Source organism: Larus michahellis, chromosome 8 (genome assembly GCF_964199755.1).
Source record: "Larus michahellis chromosome 8, bLarMic1.1, whole genome shotgun sequence".
Lineage (NCBI taxonomy): Eukaryota > Metazoa > Chordata > Aves > Charadriiformes > Laridae > Larus > Larus michahellis.
The window spans coordinates 46,793,785-46,811,087 of NC_133903.1; the positions used below are offsets into that span (position 1 = coordinate 46,793,785).

General features: G+C 43.0%; 1 protein-coding gene across 1 annotated transcript; it reads right to left on the reverse strand.

Annotated features, from left to right (window-relative positions):
* Positions 1–3: 3 nt before the first annotated feature.
* On the reverse strand, positions 4–7,605 carry IPP (intracisternal A particle-promoted polypeptide). Its single transcript, XM_074596801.1, has 8 exons — positions 7,245–7,605; positions 6,406–6,837; positions 5,942–6,097; positions 5,039–5,206; positions 4,089–4,226; positions 3,646–3,768; positions 2,773–2,993; positions 4–1,833 (listed from the first exon to the last, which is right to left on the reverse strand). Exons 1-8 carry the CDS (start codon positions 7,603–7,605, stop codon positions 1,609–1,611), a joined length of 1,824 nt encoding a protein of 607 aa, XP_074452902.1. The 3' UTR covers positions 4–1,608.
* Positions 7,606–17,303: the final 9,698 nt, after the last annotated feature.

Here is a 17,303-nt window from a genome sequence, read left to right on the forward strand (position 1 = left end):
CCATGGTTCTGAAAATGCATTTTATTATGAAAAACTGTTTAAAACAAGCTTCAACTTGGAAAAAAGAAAAAGACAGTACACATTAGTTTACACGCATAAGAAGTCTTTTTGAAGTACAAGCACACACAGGATTATAGGATCAGAGAAATAAATGCTCCACCTAGCACGTTTTAGCCTGGCAATCTCCCAGCTCTGTGTTACAAAGTAAGACCTAGATTCTTAAGGTACCTGCAACATTCACCTTGGAGGCTTTTATTCATGTATTAATTTGTTAATTTTACACCAGGAATATTGACCTAGACAGTATGAATGCTTCCTTGTCTACACAGAGCAGGCTTCCTGTTTTGTGACATTCCAGTTGTGGTTTTGTGTTCTAGAATAACACTGTCTATCAAAGTTCAAGCAGCCTTATTTCAGACTCCATCCAAATTATCCACAGCTATGCAGAAAAGGCAATCACATTGTGCAAAAAGCAACTTCAAGTATGTTAATTAAATGGATCTAGAAATAACTCCAAACTCCTAGTAGTACTGTTCTACTAAGGGTATCCAAGCTAAATTCAAACCCCTTATGACAAAACACACTAATAGCATCACTTTAATGCTGAATGCAGCTAATTCTATCACAAAACGCTCCGTCTGCTCAAATTTGTAAGAGGCAGAATATGAGATATAGCAAGGATGAACGTGTGTACCTTGTAGAGGAGCATGTATTCCAATGTCAAGTCTCAGCATGTGTCACACAGGGTAAAAACATATTTAACTAAGGAAAAAAAACAAAAGGGCAAAAGGCTTTCCCTATATTTTTAGACTAAAAGCAGTCCTGAACAGCTAATCCAATTAATAGCATTTCTGTTTAAAATTCATCAGAGCTTACACAAAAAGGAGCTCTACTGTCATCACTGATGCCACTGAGAAGAAAAGCCTGTGCTGAATGGAATGACATTATTAGAACTGTGAGAATAACCTTCCAGAACAGGAGATCCTCAGCCACTTACCATCCAAGGTAGTGGGGTGGCCAGAAAGTACGTATCCAATTCATATTTAATGCCCATCATGTCCAGCCACAGAAAAGAGCCTCAAATGCATCAAGGTCATAAGCAGAGGTACCAAGTGTTCCCCATCTGTTATCTTCTCTTCCACCAGAAAAGAACAACTCACGCTAACCAAGTATCCCATCTGCTCTTATCTACAGGTAACTCCTAGCTAGCTGTCTATAGCAGCCTCCTTCCAGATTGTAAGGCCAGCTAAAGATGCTAGCCTTGGTGCACCTTTGTGAGTTAACAACCTGATTAATGTCTCTAATGTGCTGGAATGATTTCTTCAGATTTTTGCAGGGCAAATTCGCCATTTATTTCAGTGAGCTTAATCCAGCCATGAGGCATTCCTACTCTTAACAGAATACTTCCTGAGACAGACACTGGATAAGCCAATTTACTTTGAAGGGCGAGAGTTTTAGTAGTTCCTTTTTCTCAGGAAAAGCCCTCTGATCTAATTCTCCACTGCCTCTACTGAAGCTCCTGTGTTAGAAGAGGTTTCTGGCCAACAGAACCGGAAATCTTAGGAGACACATTTACTCATTCCTTGAATGAGTTTTCTTGTTTGTGTTTTACAGCATAGCTACACCTCCTTCGCAGCGGCTGGTGATCATGTTGGCAATTTCAGTCCAACTGTCCATATGAGGGTTATAAACTTCAACAGAGTCAGAGGTTACCGGAGCAGCAAAATCATGGCTGGGAGCACGGCCTCCCAAGGCATAAAGAAATCCATTCACAGCCACAACACAGACACCAGCTCTTGGTATCTTCATCGATGCAACTTCAACCCACTTTTCCTAATGAGAAGGTGAAAAAGTCAACAAGTAGTTTTAGGATGAGCTCCAATTCTGATAAAAGTAACTTCTGAAGCTTAAAGACTGAAACACATACAAAGAACACTACGCATACACTTCATGAGCTCAAATATGGTATGTGTACAGTATCGAGGATTATCAAGACAAATGACCACACTTTCAGAAGTGGTCCAAATCATGGTAGTCACTAAAGAACAGATCACATACTGTCTGTACACAACAACCCTCCTTTTCTTTAGTCACTGCAAGATGCAATCTGTCTCCAAATAGAGAATGGTACCGAGTTTAAGGTGCGAAATAAAGAAAATTAGATTCAATTCCAAATACAAAACAGAATGGCACGCTGGATTGTGTTCTGCTTTTAACACTACCTGCTGTTCCAAAGAGCATCATATAAACATGATCAATACGAGTCATGAATAATTTCTTGTCTTATTCAAATGTTTGAGTGTTCAAAGTGATTTTTCTAGTCATGCTGAAACACCACTACATTTTGATCCAGAAGAAAGATCCTCAACTTTTGCAACAAAGGGCAACTCTTACTTTTTTCCAGGGATTTTTTTCTCTAGTCAGATTATTGATCATTTTATTGCAGAGGGGGAATCTCTCCCCCCATCTTAATCCTAACAAGTATTTACCAAACTACAGTATATCTATGCATCATCAGTATTGGTTAGCTTTCAGCTTCCCATGCATACAATCTTCGTAAACACTCCACTAAGTCAGATAGCAAGATTCTACAGACTGGGTAGGACAGACAGACCCTGAGGTCACTCACTGAAGCTTTATTTCACTCAGATTACCAGCCAGTAGTGAAAAGGAAATGGAATTTCCAACTTTTTAAAGAAAGGAAGCATGCTACCTCTATAGCATCTTACACAAAGCAATCTACGTTTATGAAAGGAAGGGACTCTGCCATACCTCTTCAAAGGAGTATCTTTCTACAGTAGCAAGTGCATCCTGAGATTCATTCCAGCCTCCCACAGCATAGATACAATCGTTGAGAGCTGCCACACCAAGATATGCTCTTCGGGTGCCCATTGGAGGGAGCTCAGACCAACGTTTAGATATTGGGTCATAGACTTCAACAGAACGTAGCTCTACTCCTTCACTGCTGATACCACCAACAACATAAATCAAACCTGTAGAAACAGTTTCATAATACAAAGGTTTGAAAGACAGAAAATGTTTGCCACAATAAAAATTTCAGTCTGACAGTAAGATGCTTAGAGAATACCAGATAAAAATCCTCCATTTGTCCAGTAGTAGCATACATAAAACTTCCAAACGAGTAACTTGAGGCTCAAGATAAAAGCAATAATTAATCAAGTGCGGGGGAGAGAATTCAGAAGGCTGCAAGTGCTGGCCAGGCCTGGGTCAAATACTTAATAAGCACATTTATAGATCAAGTCTTTAGACATGTCTGTCTTAAAACAACCTATAGCAACTCTTCAGATTGTCACAAAGAAACACAAACAAACCCAATTATGGAAGGTAAATAAAAGCAGTATCAGGAAGGACAATCAACTGTTAAAAGGCTAGCTGGATAACCATACCAGAAGCCACATAAAAACTGTTTTCCTGAGACAGAAGGCAGAAGACAGAGAGAACTTTACAGTCTTTTAGTTCTGCAAAATTAAAAATATGGTAGTAGAAGAACAAATAAATAAGGCACAAGCATGTGCAACTGACAGCACAGTACAAGACAAAAATAAAAATTCATGACTGAAAATAAAGCTTCAAAATCCAATTGCTATGGCAACTGTTTATGGATACAAACTTAACAATACTTGCCTTGCATTTCACAACACCCGAAGTTGTAACGGGGCATAGCCATGTTTCCCACAACATCCCAACTATTTTCTTCAGGATCAAATCTTTCAATTGTGTTGCCAATCTCTGCTCCAACCCAACCTCCTGTAAATAACAGCAAACACAGCAGGGAATTTAATGGCATGAACCTGTGCCTTAGCCACATTTTTAGACACGTGGTGCACTGTTCAGGACAGACTAATTCTGAAACCAGCATGCAATCTACAATGGAAGTAAGTTATAACTGAACAATAACTAATCCACAAAGATTTGGTATGCTAATGTTCATGTAAACAGACTTTTTCAAGACCTAAGTTTGCAAATTTGCAACACCAAGATGTAATATTTAAGACCAAATCAATTTACAAGTTCCGTGAATTAATACCTTTAAAACTAACTTCACCTAGAAAAAAACCAAGCCTTACCCAAAGCATAGATAGCACCATAGCATGTACACACTCCCAGTCCAGAACGGGGATGGTTCATGGAAGCCACAGTGGTCCACTGCTTAGTAACAGGATCATAACATTCAGTACAGTCAAAAATCATCGCACTGTCCTCACCTGCATTATAAGAGCAAGAAGAGAGTCAGGGGAAACACAATGTTTTGCACTGCAGATAAAAAAAAAAAATCATTCTTCAACTCCTTCCAGGACAGAAAAAAAACTGAATACAAGATCTTTCTTTCAGCTAGCCAAATGATCAAAGCAGCAAAAGCTTTGTTTATACCCAGAACTGAATCATCACTAGGAACAGTTTTCATCAACAGTTCCCTAACGCATTACTGAAAACATCAAAGGGGTGAACAATCACAGTGCCACACAATTTTTACTGCGCAGCACAACTGACAGGGTTTTCAGGACCAAAGAATGTGTTCTGCGGTGACAAAAACAGTATACATATGCATTCTTTAATGATAGGCAAGTAGAGCATCCTTGTGCAAACACACATAACAAGCCTTTCCAGGTAGGCAGATCACAAGTGGTCTGCCCTGTACTACTGCGTTTTACGCTGTGGACTTCTGCTAGACTACAAGTGAGGAAAGAAATGCTATTTGTGGTGGTACACAAAGTCTGCAGAATACCCAACACCTCTTAGTACATCTGCATATGTCCATATGCTTACCTGTGAACTGCTATACCATGAGGGGAGAGAAGCTTAGAAAAAATGGCCAACATAGGAGCCCAAATGGGCATTCACAGAGCAGTGACGGTGGGGAATCAAGGAACTACAATTCAATGTTTATTAGATCTAAAAATTGCATTATCTACTGTTGGGTTCCTCAGAACCACTTACAGGAAGGATAATTTTAAAAATCTCCATCCATGAGTCCTCTGGTATCCATGTGACAAAGAAAGAACATTTCAGTGGTTACCTCCAATGGCATAGACCATTCCTCCCACCACAGCCACACCCAGCCCACTCCGGGCCTGGTGGAGAGAGGACACCGTGGTCCAGTAGTGGCTGAAGGTGTCAAATCGCTCCACACAGCTGAGGGCTCTACTGTCACTCCAGCGTCCTCCTTGGAGTCGGTTGTAACCACCTAGAAAGTAAGTGGGATCACGGCTAAGCAAGAGCTTCCTGCTCATCCCCATACTCCTCTATGTAAACCAAAAATTACAGTAACAGCCATTAGCCACTTTTTATAGGAAGTGGGACTTTTCCAAGTAGCATTGCTTCTCTGGCACACAAGGAAGAACGGTCGCCTTGAAGGTCATGTAACTTGTGCCCCAGCTGACCACTTCACCGCAATACTACAAATATTACCATTTGTGTTCTTAGTCAAACTCAGAGACCAGCCAACATCTGTTACTTCCCGCAGGATGAAACAAGAGTATTCCCTTCCAATACAAAGCTGCAGTTTTGCTGAAAACTTGCAATTTCAAGTATCCCATCACATGAACCAAAATACTCTGGACAGGGAAAATTTCAACCATCAGAAGAACACAGAGTGTAGTGAATTTGCATACACCATTCCAGCAGTGAACTATGGGCAAATCCTCCGCTGATTTGCAGATTTCCACCCAAGGCAAATAATTTCTAAAAGGCAAATCTAGGCTCTGAATATTATGTCATAATGACATGAAATATGAATGCTGCCCCTCTGTGCAATTCTAAGCAGAAAGCAGCTAACATGGTAACTCAGCCAGATGAAATATTTTGCTATTGTTTTATCTTTTGATTAAAAAAAAAATAAATACAGTATCTCCTTCAGTACTGTAATATGAGATACTACTTTATCATTTGTTTTACAAGGTTCAAACAGCCACATTCTAACCTACTGCATAAAGGTACTTCCTGGCTTTCCTCCGGGGACGACCTTTAGAAGCTTGCAGAAAACTGCTGACCTTGTTCTCTTTGGGAGATTTACAGACTTCACAATATTCTTTCAACAGAGTTTGCAGGGCCACCCGAAGGCTGAAATCTGGAATACCTTGAGGAAAAAAGCAGATGAAAAAAGGCGTAGTGAAAAATTACAGATAGTTGTAGAAAAGTTACCAGCTTCTCCCAAAACAGCAGGCGAATCAAGATTGCCTACTTTAAAAACATACTTTTGAAAAAGTCATAAAAAAGTAAGCTGTGCTCATTTGTTAAAAAGTAGAATTTGTTTCAATAGAGTAAATCTTTTCAAACATCATGCTATTAATTTTAAAAAGTCCATCAAAATCCTGGAACTCCGAATGACACATTGTTTGCTCAAATCCAAAAGTCTGATACTGTTTCTTCTCTTCTTTCACTTACTTTCTATGTATTTTAGCAGCTTTTGTGCCGGTAGCAGAGGGAATCGAACAGGCTCCAGTACTTCTACGACGTATTTCTTTCTTTTCCCTACGTCCTTCAAAATCCATTGCATTGCTGCTATGAAAACCTGGTACTCGTCCTCGATGCTCAGGTCCTCACTCCGCAAGATCTTAATCAGCTGCTCTTTTGTCAGCGCCAGGAACTCCTCCCCGCTCTGCACCTCCAGGAAGTGTGCGTGGATGTAGCTCTCGGTGAACTCCATCAAGTCGTGACAGGCGATCTGCTCGGAGAACTGGAAGAGGCCGATGCAGTTCAGTGGGTCGATCTGCCCCTTCAGGAACTCGCAGCAGAGCTCCACCACCTCGGTGAGCTGCAGCATGTCGGCAGCGACGATCAGCTCCTGAACGTTGTGCTCCCCGATGCTCACCACCCCTGCGGGCAGGCACACGACAGCGGGGCTCCGCTTGAGGCTGTGGCCATCGGGCAACCGCCACCCCGGCCCCAGCCGTCGGGCAACCGCCACCCCGGCCCCAGCCGTCGGGCAACCGCCACCCTGGCCCCAGCCGTCGGGCAACCGCCACCCCAACCACCATGCCAGCCATCAGGGAACTGCCATCTCGGTCCTGGCTGTCGGGCAACCACCATCCTGGCCTGGCCATCAGTCAACCGCCACCCTGGCCCCAGCCATTGGGCAACTGCCACCCCGGCCCCGGCTGTCAGGCAACCGCCATGCTAGCCCAGCAGCTGGGCAACTGCCACCCCAGCCCCGGCCGTCGGGCAACTGCCATCCTGGCCTGGCCATGGGGCAACCGTCCCCACCACCCCCCGTCAGTCGTTACCTGTGTAGATGAAGTCGAGGAGCGTGTGGAAGGTGCCCGCCTCGACGCCCGCGATCCGCACCACATCCCGGCCGGACTCCTTCATGCCGCCGGCGAACAGCGCCGCGAAATAGGGGCTGCTGGCCGCCAGCACCAGGCGGTGCACGGCGAACGCCTCCGGGCCCACCTCCAGCCGCACGTCGCAGAAGCTCTGCCCGGCTCGCAGCCGGTTGATCTGGGCCAGCAGGAGGCGGGCATGCCGGTCGGAGAAGGAACCCCCGCCGCCCTTGGCCGCCGCGGCACACGCCATCGCGCTCGCCGAGATGGCGACCCCTGCCTTGCCCCCCCCAGCCCGCCGCCCTGAGGGGCAGCGCTGGCGCATGCGCACCGGCGCCCGGCTCGGCCCGGCGCTGCCCGCTCGCGGCGCATGCGCGATGGGGGCCCAGGCCCGTGGCGGGTGGGCGCGCTCGCCCCGCTGAGGCGAGTATGGCTGGCGACGGCGGGCTTCCTAAAAGAAGGCCATGCTGATGTGTCCTGTGCGCCGAGTGCCCTTCTCCCTCAGCGGGCGGAAGAGGTGGATCTGCCCGGGTTGTGGTACGTCTGTCGGATCCTTTGTCTATGTGCTTGCCTGGTCGCTCGGCCCTGTGGAGGCTGTTCACCCCCACGGGCACTTCTGGCCACCGCACCGTGGGCTCGCTGCCTGCCCTGTGAGGAGATTTCTTGTCTGTGGTTACAGCTGGTCCCCTGCTAGGTTTACTCAGTGTGCCTGGTGCCGAGGTAACTGCTGAACAGCAGATGTGCCGTCGCCTTATTCACTGCCTTCACAATCTGTCCCTCAGCCATGTTCCCCTCAGGCGTGCTTTTGCACGCTGGGTTCCTAGCTGCCTTAATCTGTGCTTGTGAGAGAGAAACATGGCAGTGTTGGGGAGAAACCACAGCTGTCATCTGCCCAGGGGAACCCCGGAGATATGAGGCGGGGGAGCTGCCTGTCGTTAGCTCCGGACTGTGGCGTTGGAGCCAGCACTGCCAGCCCACGCACCCTCTGTAGTGTCATGCCATGTTTGGGCCTTCCTCTTCATTCCAGCATGGATGTTTCATCACAGCGTCCTCTAGCAGGGACACTGGGGTTGGCGCTGATCCCGAGGCAGAGCGTGCTTCCGTCTCAGTCTGTGTAATTCACCGAGTCACTGCGTGCCTGAGCACCGACCGAGGGATGAGCACCACACACTGAGTTACATGCACACGGTCACTGTGTCCGGCAGAGCTGGCACTGACTCAGATAAAAGCATCCCTCCTGAGTTTTCCACAACTGTTCCAGCAACATGACATGCGGCCAAAGCAAAAAGCAATCAGAGAGCCTCTTGGAACGCTTCCATATCTATTTACTGTGAGACTGGGAAAAGAAAAACATGTCTGCTTACAGTTAAAATGGTCGTGGCCCCGCAGGGTTTTTTCATGATTCTGCCTTTCATTGTAATAACTTTTAAATGTGCTTCTGGAAGGAATCTGAATCGTGATACTCTCTGGGGACTGTTGGTTTCCCCGTTCATCAGCATTACGTTCTTGACAGTAGAGTGGTAAAATTACCTTTCAAGTTGGTCTTAAAAAAATACCCATAGAAAATATAGGTCTAGATAGAAAAATAAGGTTTCTGCAAGCACACACAGTTGGGTGCATGCTGATATAACTCAGTATGAATTTTAAGCTAGGCTAATAAATGCGTTGAGATTTTTTCTTTCATTGATTAATCAGTTAAAAGAAACCAGACCCCTCTCACGCTGACATTTTATTCATCGGAAGTGGCCTGTGAGTAAAAGGCTTAGAATTCTCCTAAATGCCAGTGGCTCAGTCGCTGGCTGATGTCAGCTGTTAGACACTTGGCCAGTACTAGGATTTCACACCATAGCGCCAAATTTACAGACAGAAAATAGCGTTGCTGAGACTGCTAATTTTGCCCTGAAGGCCTGTCCTGTACGGTATTAATGTGATTGAATGGTTCTGCCTCCAGAAGAGGGCACTGCTTCAGCATTTTTCTTCTGTAGCCATGCAGAAGCTGTACAACATGGAGCTAATGCTCCCATATACTATTGTGCATCTCCCAAAACAAGCTATAGATTTTCAGGAATAAGTCTGCAAGTACATTTTACAGTGTGAAATTGCACTGTGTAATGAGGAACCTTGTAATTAACTAACACCAAGAGTGACAGTCATTGCAGTGAAGGAATTAAAAATGTCTCTGATTTTAATTTAATAGGCTCCTAATGTGGTATTTGCCAATAAGCCAGCTGAATGCTGACTGACATACAGGACAGGCAAAAATGTGCTCCTCAGTGTGTCCCACTGCTCATGCCTGCACAGAAGTGCTGCCATCACAGCACCAAAACCCCTCCGTGAGAAGAATCCCACAAAGAAGCTTTTCAGGCTTTCTCTTGAAAAAACCCTGTGCTGTGCCAGAGCACCATGAAGCATTGCAGACCTCCCTGTGATATCCCACAGAGGCTCATGGCTGTTCAGATTTCCCTGGCTGAAAGCTTCTTGGGAAAACCTTTCCAGATGTCTGGAAGGTGTTCTGCTGACCTGAGTAAGGTGTCTGTGCTCTTTCTCTCAAATCCTGCAGGTGGTGCTGTGACATTTGAACATGAAACAAAAATGGGTGGCTAAAAGGTATTGCTTGTGTGGGTGTTGTAGTTCTCCTCTGTTACAGGAAGAGCTTTGGTAGATCTAAAGGTTTTTTTGTTTGTTTGTTTTACTGAACTCCATATGAAGATGGAGGGCTTTAATTCTCCAAAAACACTAAAAGAAAAATAATTGATTTGAAAGTGCAGTTTTGCCTGTCTGCCTCTAGTCAGAAGCCACTCCATTATAGCTGTAGCTTTGGGGATCATTTTGACTTGGTATTCTAGCAGTATCCTTACCATACTTGGCTGCTAAAATTCTGTCTTGCAGAGGAGATGTGAAACTCAGGCCTTGACTATTTGTAGATACAACAAACCCCATGGGTTGTTTTGTGATAGGGAGCCATTTTCCATGAAAGTCAACCAGAATGTGCCAGGTCAAATTCCTCCCCCAGCTTCAATGAGTATGAAATCTTTGCTTCCTGTTCCAAACTGCAGTGCATCTCTGCACTTTGTCTTCTGTGCTAAGGCATCTGCTATAATCTTTCAGTAGTACAGTCAGTTGCTGTTTTAATTACTATTTGCCCACTGTAGTTACTACTTGTATTTTAATGCACTTGACCTATAAGAGGAGAGGTGTTGGACAGCCTCACCAAAATGGAAAGGAGCTTACTTTGTGTTTGGGTGTCCACGTCACAAAACCTTCATAGGATACAGTCATTTTTGCTCCACTTCCCTTACTTTCATAACCCAAACTTCTCCCAGGGAAGCCAAAATTGCAGAAGTACAGAGCTACCAAGAGTTTATGAGGACTAGAAATACCTGTAGTACACTAAGCTGTATCTTTTACACTTCCAAGACACCTTCTCTCTGTTAAGGCCTACGTTTTGCCCAGGTGTCCCATTTACTGTGGATGCCGTTGCATGCCCAAGGCCGTGATGCAGATCAGCAGCCTCTGTTGATGCACAGTTTAATGGAGCGGTGGTATTATGTGCTGCATCAAGAATTTGCAGCCTCTTGTAGGGGTAAGATGAGAGAGGCTGCTGGAGTTCACACTTATGCAATGTGGAGGAGAGAAGAGGGTCCCTCGGGACTTTCAAGATATTTCTCAGAGACAATGGTGGTTAACCCATTATCACGCCAATGGGACTGGTTATCATGTCGTCTACTCAGTCAAAAGCCTCTAATGAGCTACAGGCACTAGATTCTAATTACATGCCTGCATAAAACTGTTGTCAGCTTACGTTTTTATGTGATACATAAACTTTAGTGGATGAAGAAGCTTCCCTTCAGGGTCCGAATGTTTCCCATCTCAATGGGTAAAGGCATTGTGCTTCACAGTGAGGTAGCACATTTTCCAGGCTTAAGCCAGGCATGAGAACACTCTCTCTTGGCAGGTTTGGGCCAGGCCCAAGAGCTATTACCTTCATTCCTGTGAGTGTTAATGAATCTTGATGATTACATGTACATGTGCAGGGTAGAGGTCTGAACTGGAATTGACACAAAGATGGAGAGCAAGAGGGGTCCCCAAAGCTAGTCTTTCTGCACAGGCAGCCCCAGAATATAGAGCTGGTGTGAAAACTTAAGTTTTCACATTACCAGCAAGGTGGTGATGGCTCTGTCCACTTCTCAGCTGAACTGTTAATAGCTAGGGAAACTGTAAAGCTCATTGAAGAGCCATGCTGAATGTTTCTTCTCTCCCCTCCCATCCCCTCCCCTCCCCTCCGCTCTCTTCCCTTCTCCCTCTTGTTTTGAAGCCTTTGTGAACTTTTTTGGTATATTTTGGAATTTGTATTTAAGTATTTTTATTACTTTAACTATAATATGGCTCCAGGTAAAGCTGACATTAAGTAACTGCCTGATATCAGAGTTGTCAGTCCAGACAGGTTTAGCGTTCTTGAACTGGGTATTGAGAAACTCTCCCAAGTATCCACGTTGCACCAAAGGTGTTGAGAAGCTGTGCTAGAGTCCAGCTGAGTGGGGCAATGCCCTCCAATGACCAGCCATACCCTGGGGAGCCATTTGGTGGGCAGCGAAAATGGGGAGCATGTCTGAGCTGCAAGAGCTTCCAGAGGGAACGTGACATTCCCAGTGAGTAACACACAGATAATGGCTTGTGATTTCAGGAGCACTGGCAATATTTCACTGCTTTGTGCTCTGGGCTTCACCTTCACAATAGTGTTGGGTAGAAAGGTGATTGGTGTATGATAAAAAAAATAAAAAAAGGAAAAAAACCTTTTTAAGTCTGTGCCCTAGCAATGAAAGGATTGTGTCATCTGACCTACTTGTATGGAGAGGTTGGTGTTCTGGGTGCACTTACCTAGCAGGACGTTTGGAGGAATTCCAGTGAAACTGGGAATGTTGTGCAACATGCATGGCTACAGTTCCCCACCAGTTAGAAGATTCTTGTGCTTAAGCCGTAGATCTGGAGCCATTCCAGGCCAATTAGATTTAAAGTAAACATCCTGGATGCAGTGTGTCAGATACTCGCACAATATTGTTTTAGTCTTTCTCATTTCTCCTGTGGGAATAATCATTCCATGAAGAAGGAAAGTGATCTAATGAGAGAATTAACTCAAGATCTTGAACATTGAATTAATCACAGCTGTCTGAGAGGGGAACCAAGGCAAACTCCACAGAGAGCTCACTGCGTTTCCAAGGAAGGAGGCCAAAAGAATACTAAGACTGGGATAGCAATTGGTGATCAAAACAGAGGCAGGACAGATATGCTTTTAGTAGCTAAAGGGAAGCAAAACTGTGCAGCAGAGTTTCCCCTCTCATTTCTCTGAGAAGTTAAATGTCAGTAGTAGGAGATCGCTGCAGCTTTTTCTTGGAGATGTTGAAAGCTGCCAGATTGTTGGGATCTGATCCTAACTGTGTCCTCACATTTATCTGAAGTAGATGATTGATTTCATAGCTTGGCTCTTTTGTCACTGTTGTCTAGAGTTGTCCTGCAGCTTCACACTGAATTAGACCTGCTCGCTAAGGTGACTTTATCAAAGGTGCAGGTCTTTTTTTGCCACAAGGAAAAATGAGTTGTGCTTGAGAATTATCAGTCTTCAGGCATGTGGGACTTCAGTCTTGCCATTAGTAAAGTTTGGCAATGTTTCAAAATGTAATCCAAATGCTAATGCTTTTTGGACTCTTTACTTAACTCTACTTGTCTAAATTGCCCTGTTCCCTTGGATAATAAAGTAGAGCAAACACACAACAGACCCACGAGCTGTCTAAAGCATGTGGCATTTTTTAAAATAACTCCAAGTTATGCAAACCAAACAGAAAAAAGGAAGGAAAATAACCAGAAAATGCACATAAATTTAGCTAATTTTATTCTTTTCATTTTATATAGTCATTAGATATATACCAGGAGCATGTTTGCTCTCCTGGAATGTATTGCACTTGCATTGACAGAGCTGGTGAGCTGATTTCATTGAGAAGATAGATAGAGTTAAACTCTGCCTGATACCCACCACATTCCACAGCCTGTGTGTGCAGTGGGGTCATTCCAGAAGCAGCGCCTTCATGGAATGTAAGATACGTCACGAACTTTGAGTAACTGTTAGTAGGATGTCTGCAGGTCCTGCATCTGCTTGCTTTATGAGTCAGGACTTCCAGGGCTCTGCGTACACTGAAGTCTTAAAAGATTAAACTTAATTTCAACTGTAAACGGCATAGGTTGCTACTATGCATCCCAGGTCTTTGGGTGCTTTGCTGTTCCTTTGCCATGTGTTTCCTTGGATGACTTTTTTTTTTCCTTGATTTATCTTTTCTCAGTGCAAGCATTTTTCATCTCCCTTTTCAGAATTTTACCTTGGAAGCTCAGACTAGTTCTCTGGTTAGAAAGATCCTTTTTATTCTAATCTCGTCCTTCAAAGTGCTTGCAAAATCTACTTCATTGTCTGAGTAAACAAAAGTGTTGACTAGAATCAGAATGGACCCTCTGTGGTTCCTAACAGAAGACCTGTCTGAGTTTAATGAAAACATGCTCACAGTAATATTTTAATATATTTTTTAACCAGTTGTGCACCTGAGTTATGGTGATTTCGTTTGCACTTTGGTTTTATCATTTTGATTATCAGAATGTTACATCAAATGTTATCAAAACCCTAAAAAAGCTGTATCTCATCTACAGCTTTCCCTTTTTCTGCAGGCTGGTTGTCTCTCAGAAAGGGAAATTAGCCTGTTTTGACATTATTTGTCTTAAATAATCTATCAATTATTATTTTTATAATTTTGTTATCCTTCAAGGTACATGGAAATGCATTTTTTAATAACTTGTTCTATTTTTTGGATACTTGGGTTTTGGCAATATTGTATTTTATAAAATCTCTTTCATAATTTTGGCATAACTTTTGCCCAAGGATCACCTTGCAAAGCGCAACTCCATTTGCAGTGTGAAATAAGGTTCTGAAACAGAACTTGTCTGTGCTAGTCCTAGTTCTGCAATACTTACAATGATCAGATAAGTCTCTTACTGACTCTCTCCCACTGACTCGGTTTCCTTCTCACTACTTATTTTCCTCTCAGGTATATTTTGAAGATTAATGAATATTTATAAAATGCTCTGAGTGAAACCTGCACATGAAAAATGCAACAGAAATGTCATAATTACTGATGCCTATTATTTTTTTTTTCAAAAAGGAAGCTATATCGCAAACAATATCCATGGAGAATTATGAGCTATAAAAACAAAGTCAGGACTCTAAAGGTACTATAGGGAATTGTGTCTGGGCACAACTAAACTGAAGGTGAAAGCAACTGAGTAACCTGACAAAGAAAGCCGTGCAATGGCACAAGATACAGTGGGCAAGTTTTGTTAATAATGCTTATTATTGAAATATATGCAGGATGAAGTATTTGTATTACAGAAGGATGACGAAATCCTTTTCAGTCTGCGAGTAATTAAAGATGAGGTTCATCATCATAAGTAACATTAATAACTTTAAAGCAGCAGGCTCAGATAACCTATACTAAAGAGTTCTACCAGAACTGTCAAGAGAGATCTCATTTGTAATACCTCCTAGCATTTCAGTGACATTTCAGAAGACTCATAGTATTGTGCCAATGTTTAAGGAAAGAAAATTAAATAAGCAGAGCAAGCAGGATGACCTAGCTAGCTGTGTTATGGTTAACGTGACACCAGTCCCAAGTAGCACTGTACAAAAGCTGATACTTAGCCAGGTCATAAATAAGTCAATAATTGGCAATAATTTTTGTTTTTATCAACATTGTCTTGTTGATAAATCCAATTTAATTTATTGGTAAAGGTTGTAAGTCTGTTTCCTACAGATTAGTGTTGGAACATATTTCACAATGTGTTTCAAAGTATTTGATCTACCACTGTGACATTTTGATAAAGATCTTAGTCAAGTCTAGTGCCACTAAATACAGAGACATTTCAGTTGTCTGGGCCAGTGTTGGTCCAGAAGCAGGATATGTACTTTTGAGCTGTGATGCATAGCAGGCACTTACGAAATCAGGTCAGCATTAGCTGGGGATGTCTGCAATCATCAGTAAATTGGATCTTTCTTTTCCCTGGTTCACCTTCACGATGTACTGTTGGAGTCAGATTTTTAGTGATTTGTGTTATTTTTAATTTTGCTTTATCTTAGCCTTTCTGTAAATGTAAAATCACCACTGATAGCATTTCTGAGTGACACAGAGATTGTCCAAGATGTAAATTACCATGAGTATAAAGCAGCTAGACAGAGCAAACAGTGGCTTAGGAAGGTTGGTGTATTCACATTAAGGTTTTTTAATACGACCAAGTTCAAAGCGATAAGCCTAAGAGCTAAGATCGCAGTTCACAGCTCTGGGACCAGGGAGCTGTATAGTGGAAAAGAGTAATGCCAAGAAAAAATGAGGAATCATAACACATGGACACTGGAGGCATGCAAATAGTAAGAACGATGCCCTTGTAGACACGGACAGTGCAATTAGGGAGAAGTATGTAGAGAGGCAGGGATGTGGTGCTCTCCCCGTAGGTCACCCTTTAACACTGCCATGGAGTACAGCTTTGATTTGTACAATTTAGGGAGGATATTTATGATTGGAGAAGGTACAGAGATGAATCGTAAGTATGATTTCAGGAGAGAAAGGATGTCTTATAATGACATGTAAACTAGGTAGAGCTAAGGTGGAGCTAATTGCTAAGAAGCAATTTGATCCAGTGTATATGCTGCTGAGCAGAAAAGCAATGTTGAATAATGAAGAACTCTTCAATACAACAGGATTTAGCAAAAACCAGTGGCTGAAAGCTGAAACAACAAATGTTTAATTAGGGATAATCTTTAACACTGAGGAAACAAATTATCAGGTGCACTGGACAATTCTCTGTTATTTGGAGTTTTAAATCAAGACTGAAAGTCTTTCTGGATGATAACTTGTATTTGAATAAAACATATCTGGATCAATGAAAGAATGACCAAAAGGTATGAGACAATTTCTATTCCAGGGACAACTGAGTAGTTCTTGACGTTTTGGCTTAGAAGAGAGATGACATAGAGGAAATACAGTAGCCCTGAAAAATTATTGGTGTCCCAAAAGAGTTAAATGGTTTGCTTAGGGTACATCATGAGTCGGTGGGAAAGTTATGAATAGAAGCTAAATGATGTTTGTCCCTTAGCTACTGTAGGATCCAGTGCTGTTCAAGAGCATGCATAATCAGTATTATCGGTCATCCTGAAACTAAGCATGGAAGAATTGTTTGTTTAGTGTTGTTTCAAGATTAATTTAGCCACAGCAAAGAGAACGAAGTGGAACGGGAAGAAAAAGAGCAGAGACACAGGCAGAGACAATTGTGCTATACTTCATAAAGAAAATGGGGGAAATCTTTGGCCATGGTGATACAGAAAAAGCTAGCATTATGCCAGTGAGAGGGGATAATTAATTCTTGAATTTTGAGGACAGCAAAATAAAGAGCAGGGAAGTTTCTGCTCTGATTCAGGTGCAATAAAGAAGGACAGGAGAAAACAGAGTTAGTGAAATAGGGGGAAAAGGACTGTCAGAGCTTTACAGAAGACCAAATTCTTATTCTTTCTTTTCAAACTGTAGAACTGACAAATTCAGTTAGCATGAAATACAGATGTGGCAAAGTATCACTCTAAAAACAATTCAGTGCTTAAGTGCGGTAAGGTGCCTAGCTCCATAGCAAGCACTGAGATGATGCTGATTTTCACAGTTGGATAATTTGACCGCCCAAATTAAATACCTCTCATAGTTTCCCTGGTGATACCACTATGAAAGGCTGTACAGAATGACACAGACCTGCCTGCTCTACTGCGATATCAGAGGGACTATGGATGCCTAAGCGAAATCAGGATTTCATTCATCCTTACCTGATGAGTCCCTCTGGGACTGATGCAGATTTTGGTTTTACTTTCACCATAACACTGATGCTGGGAAGCAGAATTACTGATGTGAGATACCTAGTTGGGGTCCTCCCTGACACTTCTGTTTGTTAGAG